General features: G+C 46.2%; 1 protein-coding gene across 2 annotated transcripts in view; it reads right to left on the minus strand.

The window, feature by feature from the left end:
* Positions 1–16,780, minus strand: part of FBXW8 (F-box and WD repeat domain containing 8) — a 127,429-nt gene extending 110,649 nt beyond the window's left edge. Inside the window, exon 1 of one of the 2 annotated variants that reach the window (XM_080649607.1) lies at positions 16,703–16,780. In XM_080649607.1, coding sequence (XP_080505733.1) covers positions 16,703–16,705 — 3 coding nt within the window. In that variant the 5' untranslated portion in view covers positions 16,706–16,780. Of the gene's footprint in view, positions 1–7,300; positions 7,676–16,702 lie in introns of those variants that run through there. The other variant, XM_080649606.1, reaches the window with a different exon arrangement.
* Between the last annotated feature and the right edge of the window lie 3,083 nt (positions 16,781–19,863).

Consider the following 19,863-nt stretch of genomic DNA (forward strand, 5'->3'; position numbering starts at 1 on the left):
CAGCTTTTGTTGCACCTGCAGTGTTAGTGCTTAAACAGTTATTTTTAAACTCGAGGCCTGGTGCACAAAATTCTTGCACTCAGGAGCGTCCCTCAGCCCGGCCTGCGCCCTCTCGCAGTCTGGGAGTTGCCGCTGCGCTCGCCAGCCATGAGCCCAGCTTCTGACTGAGCAGCACTCTCCGTGGGAGCGCACTGACCACCAGGGGGCAGCTCCTGCGTTGAGCATCTGCCTCCTGGTGGTCAGTGCATGTCATAGCGACCAGTTGTTCTGCCGTGGGGCCGAAACTGGCTCTCCAACATCCCCTGAGGTGTCCCAGATTGCAAGAGAGAACAGGCTAGGCCGAGGGACCCCACTGGTGCACCATCGGGGCCAGGGAGGTACTGCAGGAGGGCTCCAGGGTGTGTCCAGCCTGTCTCACTCAGTTCTGATCGGCTGGACCTGAGCAGCAAGCTAACCAACCAGTTGGAGTGTCTGCCCCCTGGTGGTCAGTGCACATCACAGCAAGCAGTTGAGCGGCCTTAGCATATCATTAGCATAGTACGCTTTGATTGGTTGAACGGCCAACTGGACGACCAGACACTTAGCATATTAGGCTTTTATTATATAGGATTAGTTATCAGCAATTAAAAATGGGAAGAGTTTGGGGTACATTGTTGGATTAATGACCCCTACTCTGTTCATGCTCCCTACCTGCAGGCATTTGGGTTAACTCTACACTGACTCCAGGAGTGGCCACATGGCTTGCTTTGGCCAATGTGACGATAACAAACATGACCTAGGCGGGGACTTCAAAAGCACTGGGGCTTGTCGTCCTTCGGCTCTCATAACTATGAAAAGGCCCACCCAGGGCTAACCTGCTGAATGATGAGACACACACCACAAACACACACAGAGCCAACAGCTAGCAAAGTGAGCAGTAGATCACCTCAGACATGAGTGAGCCCATCCATGCCCAGCCCACACTGCCACTCTGCAACATGGTGAGCTAAACAGTGTTAAGCCAAAGTTTGGGGTGTTTTTTGTGCAGCAATAACAGACAGAGTCCACATTAAAGTAAATATTCCTAATTTAAAAAAAAAAATCTGAAGACTGCCAACACTGGGCCCAAATTCCTACATGGCAACAACTAGTTGACATGGGCAGTGGCTCCACCTTTACCCAAGCCATAGCATGAATTTCCCAGATTGTCACTATTATCTTGCCCATGTTGGAGTCAAGTGGTGTAGTCTCAGTTAGGTGTTGTTATATTTATGTCAAAGACGACATGAAATACTATGGTCCACATACTTGAGTTACTTTCATGAGTGAGAAAACCAGCACAATCACTTTGGAGAATTGTTGGTCAATATCTACTAACGCTGAACATATGCATCTTTCATGACCCAGAAATTCCACAACCAGGGTTAAACCCAAGAAAAATGAGTATACATATCAAAAGATGTAGAAAATGTTCACAGCAGCACTATTCCTGAGAGTCTCAAACTGGCTACTAATAAACTAGTTATCATCAACAGTAGAATAAAATGTGGCATATCCATAGGGACAAATCTCATACACGATGCTGTGCATGAGAACCCAGACACAAGAGCATACATGCTGCATGATTCTACTTCTAGGTCAAAAACAGACAAAACCAAAAGCAGGTGTTAGGAGTCACTTGGTGGTTACCCTTGGGGACATGCCTAGTTGTGAAGGAGCACACATGGGGTTCTGACAAGTTGGTAATACTGTCCTGTAACCTGGGTGCTGTTTGCATGGATATATACTCTTGGAAATTCACCAAGCTGTACATTTATGACCCGTACACCTCAATAAAGGGTTTGATTAAAAAAAAAAAAAACTTTAAAAAGTGGAATAAGAAGACCAAGAGGATGGCCATGCTTCAAGAAAAATGATTAAGTATTTTCCCTAATTTAGGGATATCAGAAAGACAAACTCTACAGTACAATATGTAATGTAATAAAAAGAACGACAGCCATTATGAAACAAATCATCACAGAAGTATGGCTGGAATCTGAGAAAGATGCATAACAAACCACCATCTGATGAATTAGGGGAAGAGGGCACAATCAGCAACACCTAGACTACTTGATTCATCTGTATTACCAGTCGGATCTCTGTGGGCTTTGAGGCTTACAACCAATGAATTACGAATCAAAGCCTCTTCTGTAAAGATTACCATCAATTCTCAGACTTAAAATATTGGGTTTACTGCCCCTTTAAAAAAATCAATTACCGTATCACATGATCTCACTCATTTGTGTAATATGAACAACATAAACTGATGTACACAAATAGAACCAGAGACACAGAAGCATCGAACAGACTGTACAACCTATGAGGGAAGGCGCGGGGTGAGGAGGTAAGAGATCAACCAAAGGACTTGTATGCATGCATATGAGCAAAACCAATGGACACAGATAGTAGGGGGGTGAGGGCTTGTGCTTGGCGGAAGGGGTGGCGGGGGGGGGGGGGAAGAGGTCAAAGGGGGGGAAAAAGGAGACTCGTGTAATACATTAAACAATAAAGAAATTTTTTAAAAAATCAATTACCTTCCTCATGCTCATCTGCCAAATGGGGCTAACAATGGCCACTGGAGAGGGTTATTGGAGAGCTGAAGAAGATAATGAGGTCTCTTAGACCTTTGAGACAGTGCCAAGGAGACAGCATGTAAGCACCAACAAGGAATTACAGGCAGTCCTCAGGTTACAACGATCCGTTCCTACGGCGCAACGTAACTCGATTTTCGTTGTAAGTCGGAACCCACCTACATAAGCACCTATGTCACTCACGTGGAGCACATACATAGCAGTAATGAAGTGAAACAGTAAAAAAAAATTTAAAAGAAATAACAATTCCTGACCTTTACTTGTGGTAAATAAATAATAAAAAAAACATAAAGCACATATGTACACACATCAAAATGATGGAACTTTTTTTTAAAATAAATACTGTAAATGGGAGATGGTGACGTAACCACGAAACAACATTAAGTCGGATCCAACATAACCCGAGGACTGCCTGTATTACTTTATTTATAGCAGTGTCACTGTTGATTGCAAAATACTAAAAATAAAATTAGAGGTACCCCAAAGGTTGGCTGCTGCTCATAGTTGTGCACTACACTGTAGAGGCTCGCAGGACCTAATGTGGTGATTCGGGAGAGCAGAGATCACACACTGGTTCCAGGGCAGGCTTTTACGAACTCCCTATGAAACTTAGCTTCTGATGTGCCCTTGCATCCTCCAGTAGGCAAGCCCCTCCCATTTCTAGAATACTTCAGTTAGGACACCACTATTTTTTATATCAATGCCTACCCCTCACTAGTGTTAGGGCTGGAAAGCCTTGAGAATCAGGACCTCAAACCAAAGAAGCTGTACAGCAGAGAATATCTCAAAACTTGCCTGATCGTCCCAACCAGCCGATATCTGGGATCCTTCTCTGCTCACCAAGAGGCAGCAGGTCTGGGGAGGGGCCAGAACCCAGATTTTGTTTTTTTTAATCTTTATTATTGAAAGTATTACATATGTCCCCCTCTTCCCCCCCCCCACTGACCCCTTCTAGCCCACCGCTGTCCCCATCCCAGGCCTTCACCACCCCATTGTCTGTGTGCATGGGTTATGCATACAAGTTCTTTGGTTGATCTCTTCCCACCCCCACCGTCCCTCTGAGAATGGACAGTCTGCAGAACCCAGACTCTAACAAAGCCTAAGGTAATCCTTATACCAAGTCAAGTTTGGGAAACTCCCACCTGGCGAAATGTAGAGCCCAACAGACCTGCACCTGAATGCAATCCCTAGAATTTATCAGCTGGGTATGCCTGGGCCAAGTGCAGAAAAACCTCTTTGAGTTCTCTTCATTTTAAAAGACTAATTATGCTACCTCCCAGGCTTGTGCAGCCTGAAGACACTGTCACACTCAGTGGGGAGGATTTCAGCTGTGAGGCCACAAGTTTGCCTTTGTCCCAATAATCCGCTTTTTTTTCTTTTCTTTTTTTTTAATTTAATAAATCTTTATTGTTCAGATTATTACAATTGTCCCTATTTTTCCCCCCATAGCTCCCCTCCACCCGGTTCCCACCCCACCCTCTGTCCTTACCTCCCCGCAACTGTCCTCATCCATAGGTGTACGATTTTTGTCCAGTCTCTTCCCGCACCCCCACACCCCTTTCCCCCTGAGAATTGTCAGTCCACTCCCTTTCTATGCCCCTGATTCTATTATATTCATCAGTTTATTCTGTTCATCACATTTTTAATTCACTTGATTTTTAGATTCACTTGTTGACAGATACGTATTTGTTGTTCATAACTTTTATCTTTACCTTTTTCTTCTTCCTCTTCTTAAAGAATACCTTTCAGCATTTCATATAATACTGGTTTGGTGGTGATGAACTCCTTTAGCTTTTTCTTATCTGTGAAGCTCTTTATCTGACCTTCAATTCTGAATAGCTTTGCTGGGTAGAGTAATCTTGGTTGTAGGTTCTTGCTATTCATCACTTTGAATATTTCTTGCCACTCCCATCTGGCCTGCATAGTTTCTGTTGAGAAATCAGCTGACAGTCATATGGGTGCTCCCTTGTAGGTAATTAACTGTTTTTCTCTTGCTGCTTTTAATATTCTCTTTGTCATTTGCTCTTGACATTTTAATTATGATGTGTCTTGGTGTGGTCCTCTTTGGATTCCTTTTGTTTGGGGTTCTGTGCGCTTCCTGGACTTGTAAGTCTTTTTCTTTCACCAGGTGGGGGAAGTTTTCAGTCATTATTTCTTCAAATAAGTTTTCAGTATCTTGCTCTCTCTCTTCTTCGGGCACCCCCATAATTTTGATGTTGGTATGCTTGAAGTTGTCCCAGAGTCTTCTTACACTATCTTCAAATTTTTGGATTCTTTTTTTTTTTTTTTTGCTATTCCAGTTGAGTGTTTTTTTGCTTCTTTGTATTTCAAATCTTTGACTTGATTCTTGCGTTCCTCTAGTCTGCTGTTAGGTCTCTGTATAATATTTTTTATTTCAGTCAGTGTATGTTTAATTTCTAGTTGGTCTTTTTTCATATCCTCAAGGGTCTCGCTAAATTTTCGGCCTTTTCTATGAAATTCTTGAAAAACCTTATAACCGTGGTTTTGACCTCTATATCCAATCGTTTGCTTTCCTCCATTTCTTTCATTTGTGATCTGTTTCTTTGTCTCCCCATTTTTGCTGCTTCCCTGAGTTGGTAGAGTAGCTTTGTGTGGTAGGTGTCCGCTAGGGCACAATGGCTCAGCCTCCCCAGTTACCTGAGGTGGACACTCTTGGTGCACCCCTTTGTGGACTGTGTGTACAGCCTTGTTGTAGTTAACTCTTGATTGTTGTTGGTATCATTGGGAGGAATTGACCTCCAGGCCAATTGGCTGTGAGGATCAGCTGTGTCTATGCTGGGAGAACTTCTGTGCTGGAGACAGCCTTATGAGACAAGACTTGCAAAATTGCAAAAGCCTCTGTGCTCAGCTTGGATGGGGTGGAGTCTCAGGGCTGAGTAGACAGCCTTGGCTTCCTGTCAGCCCTGCCCTATGAGGCCCGTGTCTCAGTGTCCCTCGGTAATCACTGCAAGCACCTCTGAGAGAAAGCCACTCTCGAGTTTCGCCCGCTGCCAGACAGTCCAGTTTCTCCCCCAATGAATCTGGATTCCCAGATTCTCACCCGGAAATGGAGTTCAGCGCAGTTGGGAGCTTCCGTCTCCCTCCCGCTAGAGAAAGCCAGCGGCACACTCAGCAGTCAGTCCTTTCTGCGCGCACTTGCGCGCCTCCAGACCTCTGCCTTTCGCGGCTCCCCTGAGTTTCTGTAAGCTTTTCTCTTTTCCTGACAGTCCAGATTCCCCCCGTATGAGTCTGGGTCCCCAGGGTCTCGCCCGGAACTGGGGTTCAGTGCAGTCGGGAGCTTCTGTCTCCCTCCTGCTAGAGAAAGCGAGCCAGGCACTCAGCCGCCCATCCTCTCTGCACACGTGTCTCCGTACCTCAGCCTTTTGCAGCTCCTCTGAGTCTCCATGTGCTTTTCTAGTTGTAGAATTTCCACTCAGCCAGCCCTCCTATGGTTCTGGATGATGTCCGTTTTCTCTTTTAGTTGTAGTTTTGAAATTGTTGTGCAAGGCAGCAGTTTAAGTGTTTACCTATGCTGCCATCTTGGTTTCTCTCTTCCCAATAATCCACTTTCCAGTTTATTTCTGCTCCCATGGGCTGGTCTTGCCTCAGCCTATAAATCTATGTACTTCCATGGAAATAACTTCTGCATAGACCTGAACTGACCTGAGCACCTCATCAGGGGCTAAGCCTCTTTCCCAAGGCAGTGGTTTTCTTTTTGTATCTGTCAGACTTCAGTGACGACCCATTTTCTACAGAAGCAGGTGTGATGCCAGCATGCATTTCTGTATGTGTCAGAACTGTCACATTAAATGAAGTTAGTAACATACACAAAAAAAGGTTATTTCAAGCCTTAGAGATAAAGCAGAGCACAGAACCAGACACCTGGTGAAAACTCACAGCTATTAATAGTTTTTGAATATAACTACATAACATGTTAAACATTAAGCCATCATTCATCTAATCAGCTTGCCAATTATAGAACCACTGCCAATGGGAAGCTGCAGAGCCTTACTTTAAAAGAACCATTAAAACCTGCTGTCTTTTTCTCTTAACCATGGATATGTTTCAGGTGATCCTGTTTATCCCAACTCTGTGAAGGGGGCTTTTGGGGGGGGGGGGAGAACGTAAGGCTCCCCATCTTCCTCCAGTTTCACAGACAGATCCATGCCCAACAAAATGATAAAAGCCTCCATACTAATGATAGTCCCTGAAGGATTCTTCCTTTTTCATTATTGTCGAAGTAATACATGTGCAGTTGAAGCTTGAATAGTGCAAACAGCATTTAGAGACCAGTCAAAACGACCTTGTTAAGTTTAGGGATCCCTCTAAAGCAAGATTTCTCAGTCTTATGCTTTACTGACATTTTGGGCCAGATAATTTGGGGCGGAAGGGCTGTTCTGTGCGTTGTAGGATGTTCATGAGCATCCCTGGCCTCTGCACGCAGCAACGCCCCCCATACTCTCATTTGGCATCCAAAACTGTCTGCAAACACTGCCAAATGGGGGACAAAGTGGCCCCAGTTGGGAACCACTGCTTCCGGAGATACTCTATGCACGCACAGAGAGGCGTGTGGAACCTCACTCGTTTTTCTCCCCACATTGGTGACACACAGTTACTTTCCAACTTACTGGGAGATTGTACTGGGGGGTGGGGCCGGGGGTTGGCCTAGGCAAGAGGCGACGGCCACTCACCAGGTCTCGGATGAGCTGGTCCACCAGCTGCTCCGCGCCCTCAGCCCCGTCACGGGCTGGGGGGGAGCGGGAACGGCTCGCCGCGTCCTGCCTCTCGGCTCTGGTCGCTCGCGCCGCCGGGGGCCGGCTCGCGCCCTCCAGAAGGCCCTGCGCCAGCGCCAGGTACCCCGAGGCCTGCTCGCCGCGCCCGGGGGCCACCTCGGGCCGCCGTGCCCGCCGCTCGGCAGCCTCGGGCCGCCGCCGTTTCCTCAGCGCCTGGGCCTGCGCCAGCTCCTCCTGCCAGCGCCGGCGGAACTCGTCCAGGCTGTGGTTGTCCATGGCCCTCGCCGCCGGCCCTCCGTGTCGTCCTCGGCCGTGCCGGGTGCCACGGGACAGTCCCTCCGCCGGAAGTGCCCGCCGCGGCCGGAAACCAGAGCCGGCTGCACTCGGGTTCCGGTTAGGCGGCCCCGCCCCCGCCGCGTCCCTCAAGCTGTCACCTGCAACAGGCTTGGGGCGCCCCAGGCCGAGGTCAGTGCCACGAACCTGATGCTTGTCGACTTTCCCGCTTGTGGCTTTTGCCAAGCGCAGACTTTGCGTCAAGCACTGTTTCTTCACTCAGACATCCATTGAGCAACTATTATATGTCAGGCGCTAAGAATTCCGTATTTAAATCTGCTCCTCCAACCCTTACTCCCTCTCCCCCCAAAATCCCTCCCACCTTGGGGTTTGCATTCAAGGGGGTGGGAATCACGTTTAATTCATCCAACTAGTGAATATGAACGCTTGAGTTAGTAGTAAGTGGTACAAAAAAAATAAAACAAGGTAATAAAATAAGGCCAGGCGTGTGGGGAGGGATTACCTTTGAAGTCAGTCATCACAGGACCTTCTCAGATCTCTCCAAATCTCCCTCTGCCTCCATCCTGTAAGGCCGCTTCTGACATTGGGCTCATCTGGATAATCCACGATACTTGTAACACATCATGGTCCTTCATTTAGTCACACTTGCAAAAGCCTTTTGATCATTTAAGGTAACATCCACAGGTTCCAGGAATGAAGACCTGGCTATCTTTTAAGCCAGTGGTCGGCAAACTATTAGTCAACAGAGCCAAATATCAACAGTACAACGATTGAAATTTCTTTTGAGAGCCAAATTTTTTAAACTTAAACTTCTTCTAACGCCACTTCTTCAAAGTACTCGTCCAGGCCGTGGTATTTTGTGGAAGAGCCACACTCAAGAGGCCAAAGAGCCGCATGTGGCTCGCAAGCCATGGTTTGCCGACCACTGTTTTAGGCCATTAATCAGCCTACTGCAGGAGCCTACAGTGAGATGGACCCAAATTCCTACAGGGGACTCCAGGAAACAAAAATGAGGCAAGTGGGCCAGGTGTGGACTGTGGTTCCTGGCTGCCCATCTGGAGTGGGAAACCAACACTCAGCTCCACCCAACTCTTGGATCTTAGTCCAGATCTTCTAAAATTCTGTATCTTTATTTTTATTATTAGCAACAAATTCCACTTTTTAAAAGAAAAGCGTTTTTATTAAAAGCATGAGTTGTGCCCTGGCCGGTGTGGTTCAGTGGTTAGAACATCAACCTGCTCACCAAATGGTCACAAGTTCTATTCCCGGCCAAGGGCACATGCCTGGGTTGCAGTTGATCCTGGACCCCCGGCCATGGTGGGGGTGCATGGGAGAGGCAACCAATTCATGTATCTCTCTTGACATTGATAACCCCTCTCTCTCTGTCTCTCTCTCCACACTCTAAAAAAATCAATGGAAAAAATCCTCAGGTGAGGATTAACAACAACAACAAAAAAGCCTAAGTTGCATTCAGTAGCCTTCAAACGCAACAGGAGTCTTTTTTTTTAATATATTTTATTGATTTTTTACAGAGAGGAAAGGAGAGGGATAGAGAGTTAGAAACATCGATGAGAGAGAAACATCGATCAGCTGCCTCCTGCACACCCCGTACTGGGGATGTGCCCACAACCAAGGTACATACCCTTGATCAGAATCGAACCTGGGACCCTTCAGTTCGCAGGCTGACGCTCTATCCACTGAGCCAAACTGGTTAGGGCAGGAGTCCTTTCTTGAACAATCCATGAGTTAGGACAAAACTCCCTTTAACTTACGTTAGGATACCCCCTTAGCTCTTGTGAGCAGAACTGGAGAATCCCACTTCATTGGAGATCACTAATGTGTGGCGAACACCAGGGCAGGAGAATGATGTGAGTTAAATCATTTTTAATTACGTTTAATGATTTGAGGAACTGCCATCCTGTTTATTCAACGGGGCTGTGCCACTTGACCTACCCACCAGTTGTGTGAGGTTTCAGTGTGTGTTTTACACCTTCCCGTTCAAACCGATCTGTGGTCTTAAGAAGCTAAGCCCTTTTCCATCTCAGGGCCTTTGCACACACTTCCCTCTTCCTAGAACACTTTCCCCGAATGATTCCTCAATGCTGCTGCCCTCCTTCACCCTTCAGCTCTCAGATGAAATGTAACCTCCACAGACAATCCATGTTCATCCTGTGTTCTCAGCCCCTAACACAAAGCCTGGTTGCTAGGATGTGCTCAATAATTGTTGGTTAAATGAATGAATGAACAACTTAATCCCCAAATGATGGAGCTAAGATCGGGCAGAGGTATTTCTGAGTTTGTGTCCACACATAATAGATGCTCAATAAATATGTGTTGCTGGTGAGGCTGCCAGTAATAAAGAGAGGCAAAACTGCACGGGAGTGCGCACGCACGCGCACACTCACAAGTAGCAGAGAGAAAGATGAATCCACTCCTTTAAGAAAAAAGTGAGGAATGTCATTGTAGGTCTCATAAATCAACACAAGTGCCCATACAGGAGATAGAGAGAGTTGCTTGGTCTTTTCCACTTTGCAGTCTGCAAAGTGTCTCCTCTTCTTTCTGTTTCAATAGAAAAATCACTCTGAGCACTTTGGTGCACTGAGCACTTTGGAACTCTAATTACAGGTGACACACAAATGGAAAGAAAAATAGAAAATCAAACATTGGAGCCAATACATTGCCATTTATATGGGCACTTAATAGCAGCAAAGTGCCCTGAGCCATGCAGAATTATATCAAGCACTTTGCAGACCGACATCACAGGAGCCGCCGTGAGGATGAAGTCAGGGATGCCTATAACGCGCCCGAGTTCTTTGGAGATGTGTCAGTGTTGTGAATCTCAATGTCCATTTTCACAAGATTTCTTCAAGGTCAATGCCATGTAAACCTGAAGTCTGTCTCTAGCCCACCTCTATAGCCTGATCTCTCAACACTTGCCCTCCCCACGTCTAAGCTCTAATAATCTCCACCTCTTATAGCTTTCCACCTCAGCATGCTCTCTCTTCCTTGAATCTATCATTCCTTCTTACCTGTACCTGCGTAACTCCTGCTTGGTCTTATCTAGAGGTCACCTCCGTCAAGAAGCCTTCCCTGCCTTCCTCCTTCTCCAGACTGGGTTAAGATTCCTAAGTTGACTTCTGGTTTCCCAGGTAAAGAGCTTGGAAGTCTCCACTCCATCCTAACAAGTAAAAAGCTGAACAGACTGAAAAATCAACAACTCTTCTGGAATCTGTAAGAGAGTTGAGGAAACTGGGCAAACCACTGCTGCCAAGATTGGAGGAACAGACAGGTGAATATGGACAGTCCCTGGAACCAGCGCCCATTGTTATCAATTGTTCAAAAATAATAGTAACAATGTATTCAATTGTGTATGCTTATGTATACTAGTATACCTTACGTGTGTGTGTGTGTGTGTGTGTGTGTGTGTGTGTGTGTGTGTTGGGAGGGAAGGAGGAACTAGGATTATTTTATTATTATAAGGTACTCACGCTATCAGTGAAGTTGCATACTGTTATTTGAAAGTGGACTTGGATTAGTTGTAAATGTATATTGCAAACTCTAAAGCAACCACTAAAAAAAGTTTAAAAAGAAGTATAACTGATATATTAAAAAAGGAGATAAAATGGAAACATAATCTATTAGAACCACAAAGGGCAGAAAAAGAGTGACACACAAGAAATAGGAACAAAGAACAAGGGCAACAAGTAGAAAATAGTAACACATACCATAGATATTGATCCAACTCTATCAATAATCACTTTCAAGATCAATGGCCAAATGCACCAAATTAAAAGACATAGATTGTCAGAGTGGATCAAAAAACAAGACCCAAATATATGTTGTCCACTTTAAATATAAGCACACATATAGATTAAAAGTAAATGGATGAAGAAATATATATATATATATCTCGCTAACACATTGGCCAAGGTAAGATTGTTTTAAAGATATATCTCTCTATGAATCTAATTCATGCCCTGCAATTCCTTATAGTATCCAGTAATTTTCAACCAGTGTGCTGCAAGAATTTTTAAAATATGCAACACTGACCTCTTTTCCCTTAGATCAGTAGTCGGCAAACTCATTAGTCAACAGAGCCAAATATCAACAGTACAATGATTGAAATTTCTTTTGAGAGCCAATTTTTTTAAACTTAAACTTCTTCTAACACCACTTCTTCAAAATAGACTTGCCCAGGCCGTGGTATTTTGTGGAAGAGCCACGCTCAAGGGGCCAAAGAGCCGCATGTGGCTCGCGAGCCGCAGTTTGCCGACCACTGCCTTAGATTGTCAAGTTAAAAAATGACAACAGCCAACATAACAATAGCTATCTTATGTAAATGCTCTGTCTTGAACCATACATATATGTCATATAATAGAGTTACATCTTATTGGTCCCATTGCATAATAAGGTTATGTCTGATTGATTAATTTTTTTTTAGTCCTCACTCAATGATTTTTTTTTTATTTGAGAGAGAGAGGGAAGAGAGAGAGAGAGGGAGAAAAACATCAATCAGTTGCCTCCCATACGCACCTGACCGGGATTGAACCTGAAACCTAGGTATGTGTCCTGATGGGGAATTGAACCTGAAACCTTTCAGGTGAATGAGACGACACTCCAACCGACTGAACCACCTGGCTAGGGCTAATTGGTTAATTCCTGGCACCAGAAATCCTTATATATAAGTATAGGCACCTGATTTTTTAAAAAGTCATTTGGAGGAAAAAGGGCAGGTAATTGTTATCTTTTTGTAAATGTATGAAAATTATACCTTTTTGTCAGATTGGTAAAAAATGTTTTTGATGTGCTGCAGAATTTTAATAATTAGTTTATGTGTGCCATGAGATGGTTGAAAATCACGGCAGTGTTCCATAGTACAAATATACCACATTCTATTTATGCACTCTGCTCTTGAGTGATATTTTTGTTGCTTCCTACTTTGGGTTATTTCAAACAATGCCACAATGAACATCTCTGAGCACCACTGGGAGAGTAGGAGGCTTTCTCTAGTGCAGCAAATACCTCATTTGCTCCTTCTCCCTCGACAAGAAAACCCTGATTTTGTTTGCATATTTTATGCCCAGTCTCAAGAAATAAATCATAATTCGTCTATGGCAGGGATTGGCAAAATGTCCCTGTCAAGGGCAAAATAGTAAATATTTTAGGCTTTCAGCCATACAGTTTCTGTCACAAGTGCTCAATTACGCTGTTACAGTGTAAAAGCAAACATAGAGGATACATAAATGAATGGGTGTGATTGTGTTCCAATAAAGCTTTATTTACAAAAACAGGCGGATTCACCAAAGATGATATACAGATAACAAAGAAGCACATGTGAAGACCGGCAACATCACTAGCTGTTAGGCAAAAGCAAAGTAAACCATTAGACACCTGTCAGAATGGCTAAAATAAAAAATAGCAACAGCATCACCGAATGCTGGAGAAGATGCCGGGAAACTGAGATCACTCATCCATTGCTGGTGGCAATGTGACATGAATGGTATAGCCACCCTGGAAGACAGTTTGGCAGATTCTTAGAAAACTAAACATGCAACTATCATATGGTCTGCAATTGCTTTGCTGGGCATTTATTCCTTTAAAGGGCCAGAGAGTAATATTTTTAGGCTTTTCAGGCCATACCATTTCCGTTGCAATCAACTCTGCTGTTGTAGCACAAAGGCAGCCAGAGATAATGCATTAACGAGCAAGCATGGTGGCGTGCCAATAAAATTATGACAAAAAACAGGCCAAGGACCTCATTGGTCCGAGCACCACAGTTTCTCAGCACCTGCTCTGCCCTCGTTGTCCAGTGAGTAATAAAAGTCCTTCTGATTTAAACCGCTCCCAGTTGGATTTTCTGTTTCCTACCACATGCATACTAACTGATCTATGGAGGGAGGTTTTCTCACCCTCGCACCGTTGATATTTTGGGCCCAATGACTCTTTGTTGTTTGTGTATTGTAGGATGTTAAGCAGCATTCCTACCTCCTACCAATTAGAGCTAACAGTACCCTTCGGTTTTGACAGCCAATAATGTCTCCAGACATTGCCACATATCTCCTGGGGGCAGAGCTGTCCCTAGTTCAGAACCACTGATTTGAGTCAACAGCTAGAAATGGAATCACCTGTTCAAAGGCCATGTGCATTTTCCAGGGCTGCCAAATGGATCTCGGCGTTTATCCTCATTTACCCCCTCCTCAGTATAATTCCAAGTCCACTGGTTCACTTGCTTATACTAAGCTCAGTTGCCATTAATAAAGCGACGATTGCCTGAGAAAGGGACAGTATGTCTGAATTTTCACAGCGGAAGTGCAGATTTCATCAACCCCATCTGTTGTGATTCCAGTCATCAAAGCATTAGGTTTTTGGGTCCCCCCCCCCCCCCGGACCCTAACGGCCAAACCTAGTCCTGCAAGGAGGAGCCTACCCCTACCCCGAAGAGCCAAACCCAGACCTGAAGAGCTCACCCAGCCCCAAAGAGGCCAACCGAGACCCAAACTGCAGCACCTAGTCACCCAGGGTGGAGCCCAGACCCAAACAGCTATAGCCAGTCCGGAAGGCAGGAGCCCAGGGGGCGCGCCCGCCTGTTGTGGCCATGGTGGCCGTGGGCTCCGGTGTGGCCAGGCGCGTGGAGGAGCTGCGGGACCCCGCTCAGGCCCACAAACAGCAACTCAGCGAGGCCGCCGGCGAGGACGATCACTTTTTAATTCGGGCCTCTGCAGCTCTAGAAAAATTGAAACTCTTGTGTGGAGAAGAAAAAAAATGTTCAAATCCATCAAATCTACTAGAACAGTGGTCGGCAAACTCATTAGTCAACAGAGCGGCAAACCGCGGCTCGCGAGCCGCAGTTTGCCGACCACTGTACTAGAACATGACACACAGGCTATTTTGGACATGACATATTTTGAGGAGAAGAAGCTAGCAGATGAAGATTTCCCTGAAGACTCTTCACAGAAAGTAAAAGAGTTGATCACTTTTCTTTCAGAAGGTAGTAGCCCAGCCCAGAATGCTGACGCCCAGAACGGGGGGCCAAGCCAAGCCCCAAAGAGGCGAGTCCAGACCCGAACAGCTGAAGCCGGTCCCAAAGGGGGGAACCTCTCTCTCAAGCCCAGCTCGCCCCTAAGCAGCACCCCCTCCTCCAGAGGCCCCGGGAGCCAGCCTCAGTGTGCCCCAGTGGTTTCCACAGGCACCTCCCCCTGGAGAGTCAGCAGCCCTTTCAACCTCGGGCTCCCAGGCCGAGGGTGCTCACTTAGGGTCCGCTCCTCTAAGGCAGTCTTGTGGGGACGGGGCTTCCCCATGGCCGGGTCCATTTGATTCTAACGGACCTAGCCCGGGATGGCCCAGCCAAGGCCTAAGAGCCCCATCTAGTCCCAAAGGGCTGATGCCAGTCCCAAACACCAGAGCTAGCCCCCAAGACCCCAAACCAGTCCTGAATAGCCACAGCCAGTCCCGAAGGCGGAGCCTGGCCCGAGGAGCCGAACTCACACCCAAATAAGACATTAGGTTTTATTTGAGTGAGGTTTACCCTTTGCAGGTAAAGTGTTAATGAGACGATAATTATGGGGTGGGAGTGTGTGTTTTCTTTCCTCCTCTGCTGTGGACATTCATCTGCTGTTTTCTCTTTATTTACAACAAAAATATCCTTACGGGAGAGGTATCAAGTGAATAATTAGGAGACCCCTGAAGAAGGGGTACCCCATCTTTTCAGGTACCAGAGGGTGAAACAGGATAAATGTGAGAGATGAAAGCTGTCCTGCTCTGGGTCTACTGAACGGAGGGGACTTTCCTGGGAATAACTGTGATGTCGTTGAATATTGAACTCACTGAAATCTGAATCCCCTTGTTTTCCCAGTGGGTTTGGGTCAAGGTCCCTGTTCTGTTTCTTAAGTGGAAGCTTAATAATCCTGACATATCAACAAGGACCATAACTAACATTTATTGAGTGCCAACAAGCACTTTGCTAAACACTTGCTACATTCTCTCTTTTAATCCTCACGACAACCCAATGAAATAGGTGGTGCTATGATTATTATCCCCACTTTACAGATGGGAACATGGAGGCCAAGAGAGGTGAAAAATAGGCCCAAAGTACCTGGCTGTTGCATGGTGGGGCTAGGGTTTGAACGCAGGTCTCTCGGGCTCAGAGTGTCAAACCACTCTGCTATACCTCTGCTTGATTCAAGAACTCTGTTCACCAAGCCGACTCCTGGCATCAAATCTGGCCCTGGCATCAATACATGGCTTCAGGAAACACAGCTGTTCGGAGGAGGCACAGCTGTTCATTCATTTACCACTTCACCAAGCCACATGAATTAAATCACCATAAGGTAAGGCTCACTCAATCTCAAACACTAGGACAGGTAATTATTGTTTTAATTAAAGAAAATAAATTCCTCCCCCTCTCCCCTTCCTGGTCAAAACACTTGAGTACTGATTTCTGTAGGAGGTAAGGGAATAGGTTGAGACAAGACATTTTTAAAGTTATTGGTTATATCAATTCTATGTACATCACTGTGTGTGCCTGAAAGAAAGACAAATCAGGATGCTTATCATTCATTCATCCACTCATTCAATGAGTCTTTCTTTCAACAAATATTGACTGAGCACCTGCTATGTGCTCTGCCCATTTTAAGCACCACAGGACGACTTCATGGACTAGAAAAACCTGTCTTATCTCTTCGATCTGGAAGGTATCACATCCTTGCAACTGGTAGGGAAAGTTCTCTCTGAATGAAGGCATCAGCTGGATTTCATAAACTCTTTCCCAAAATAACCCCCTAAAACAACTCCTCCCTTAAAGGTCTCCAACAGTGCCCAGAAGAGGAAGGCGGCGAACAGGTGAACAGCCCTGGAACTCAGCCCTTCTCAGGAACCCAGAGAGACGAGCAAGCTCATGGCTGGCCATCAAAGTGGCCACAGTCTGGTGAGTATCTGTTTCTAGCATCCCTTTTAGGACTCCCCGCCCCAACCCCGCCTCCTCCTCATTGCCTCTATCCACTTGGTAAGGTTGCCGTAACAATGTGCCACAGACTGGGTGGCTCAAAGAACAGGAACTTATTTTCTCACCATGGAGGCCAGAAGTCCAAGATCATGGAGTTGGCAGGGTTGGTTTCTGCTGAGGCCTCTCTACTTAGTTTGCAGATGGCCGCCTTCTTGTGTCCCTGGTATCTCTCCCTCTTCTTTTTTCTTTAATATATTTTTATTGATTTCAGAGAGGAAGGGAGAGGGAGAGAGAGAGAGAAATATCAATGATAAGAGAGAATCATTGATCGGCTGCCTCCTGCACACCCGCTACTGGGGATCGAGCCCGCAACCTGGGCATGTGCCTTTGACTGGAATCAAACCTGGGACCCTTTAGTCCGCAGTCGACGCTCTATCCACTGAGCCAAACCAGCTAGGGCTCTCCTTCTTCTTATAAGGACACCAATCATATAGGATTAGTGTCCCACTCTAATGACCTCATTTAACTTAATTAGCTCTTTAAAGACCTTGTCTCCAAATACAGTCACATTCTGAGGTGCTGGGCTTAAGAATTCAACAGAGGAATGGGGGAGGGGGACACAGTTTAACCCATAACAGCCTCCCTCCCTCTTCCCAAGTCCCCAATGGTGACATAATCCTAAAGAGCAGTAAATTATTTAAATGCTCTACCTCAGTTTACTCATCCATAATGTAGGACTAATAATAGTACCTGTCCTAGTACATAGGGTTGTTAGGAGGGTTAAGTGAGTTAATGTGTCTAAGGCACTTAGAACAGTGCCTGGCACAGCGTAAGCTCTATGCAAGTGTTTATTAAATGAAGCATTGAAATATAAAACACATTTTTTCTAAAGTGTTAGGAGAGCATTATGTTAATTCCTTCCAACCCTTCCCTCCCCCCCAAGAATTTGCTTTTTCTGGACAATACACAGCATCAGTGATAGGATCACTAATTCACAATAGGGGAGCTGTATATATTTGAGGGTGCGGGCCCTCCAACATTCTTTGAAACACACTATTTAGTGACTAATATCTACTTAATATTAACAGTAGCCAACATTTATTAAGTGCTAATGATGTGCTAGACACTGTGCTCAGGGCTTTACCAGTATCAGTATGATCTTATTTAACTCTGTGAAGTAGGTACTATTATTATTCCCATATTGCAACCGAGGAAACGGAGGTTCCAAAAAGCCTCATCTCATGGCCAAGGTCCCCAGGTAAGTGAATGGTGAGATAGGCCAGAATGACTCCAGTGTGAGCAAATTAGGGACTGTCAGAAGCAGAGTGTGGCCTTAACTGGTTTGGCTCAGTGGATAGAGCGTCGGCCTCCAGACTCAAGGGTCCCGGGTTCGATTCCAGTCAAGGGCATGTACCTTGGTTGCGGGCACATACCCAGTAGGGAGTGTGCAGGAGGCAGCTGATCAATGTTTCTCTCTCATCAATGTTTCTAACTCTCTATCCCTCTCCCTTCCTCTCTGTAAAAAATCAATAAAATATATTTTTTAAAAAAAGAAGCAGAGTGTGTGTGTGTGGGGGGGGGGGTCTCCTCTTCCTCCTCCCTTTTCTATCACCCTCCCCCACCCCATCTCTCCCTCTGCTAAATACCACGTCCCCATGGCCAAGGCTACACTCTCTTTGCTACAGAAAACATCCAAGCGGCTGGGACCCGACCCAGCGCCACCTTGTGAGCCCAGCATTTCGAGGGGCAGGCTTCCAAACAGGGTAATAATCGTCCCATTAAAATTAATGTCCATGAAGTGAGCCGTTAAAAGCGTGCAGATTAAAAAGGGGGGGAGGAGGGAATTGTTCAATTTAAATCCAAAGGGCTTTTTAAATAGACACTGTATCTTCATTCTTGGAACGCGCTACACCAGGCAATGGATCAGGTCCCTTCTGCAAAGACTTGGGGGGATTAAGGAGGTGAGTCCCAGGAGAAGGGGAAGTGGTTCTGGCCAGAAGCAAAGAGAACCAAGGTTTATCCAGGGCCCACTGCATGCCAGGTGCTTGGCACACATTTCTCTCCTTTAAGCTCTGCCCCGGTCCTGGGACAGAGGTATTATTATTCCCAGATTACAGGGGGCAGTATAAAACCGTGGTTAGGAGCTTAGAGCCCACAGCAGACCGCCCTAGTTTAGACCCAGATTCATTCCTCACTAACTGTGAGTTGGGCAAGAGGCCTTACCTCCCTGTGCCTCAGTTTCCTCATCTGTAAGGTGGGATCTTAATAGCACCCCCACCCCTAATTGTTGGGAGTTTTACTTGAGGCAGCGAGGCAGGGACCTTAGCCCAGTGACCTAGGTAAAAGGCACTCAGTAAGTGCTGACCATGATTAGGGGTAAGGAATGGGGCTGGGCGACAGTAAGGGCCACCAAGAAGATCACAGAGCAGAGCTGGGATATGAGCCCTGACCAAGCTGCAGGCTAGAGGGAAATCTCTCCTCATAATAAATCCAGACCAAACTAAGTTCACTGTCTTGAAGGATCTTTTCCAAGTGACCCCAGACGCCTCAGGCCTTGGCAGCACTGCCCAAGGAAAGCAGAGAATCAAGGCTCCTCGTGGGCTCCCCGGGAGACACCACCATGCTCCTCCCGTTTTCTGAATTCCAATGAATTTAACATCGGAGGTCTCACCCCCCCCCCCCCCCCAATAATCCTGAGAGACCCCCACGTTCATCTGTAACTTCACTAGCAGGGACAATGCCACACTTTCTGGTCCGGAGGGACGTAGGGCCTTCGGTTTGGAGAGGGGCTAGAGTCCCTATGGACACCCTCGCCCTGGCCCCCGCCGACCCTTTAGGATCTCCACTGCCATTAATTCGGGATCGCCACTAGAAACTGTAACCCAGCAGCAAACAATATCCACAAAGGACGCAGACAAAAACAAGTTCCTTCTAGAAGGCCCCTGGTGAGGATATTGCGGGTGCGAGAGCGGTGCGCCGAGAACGCCAGTCTCTGCGCCCCGCGGGGGCTAAGGACCGACCCCTCTCACCCCACCCTGCCTCCACAGGTTTCTAGGTGCGCTGGGGGTGCGTTCGGTTCGTTCGGCCGCCAAGTGCGGAGAGGGGTGGGGGCGTGTATCGGTGTGTTCAAATCCTAAGCCTACAGGTGCCGAGTCAGATCTGAAAGTAGGCAAGTTGGGTTGCATCTGGCTCTCTCATAAGATTTTGAACCAACCTACCTCCCTGAAACAAAACAATGGCCTCGGTATATTTTTGAATAATACAGCCGAATTCGATTCAGCTTCAT

Source organism: Plecotus auritus, assembly GCF_963455305.1.
Source record: "Plecotus auritus genome assembly, chromosome: 13".
NCBI classification, from domain to species: domain Eukaryota; kingdom Metazoa; phylum Chordata; class Mammalia; order Chiroptera; family Vespertilionidae; genus Plecotus; species Plecotus auritus.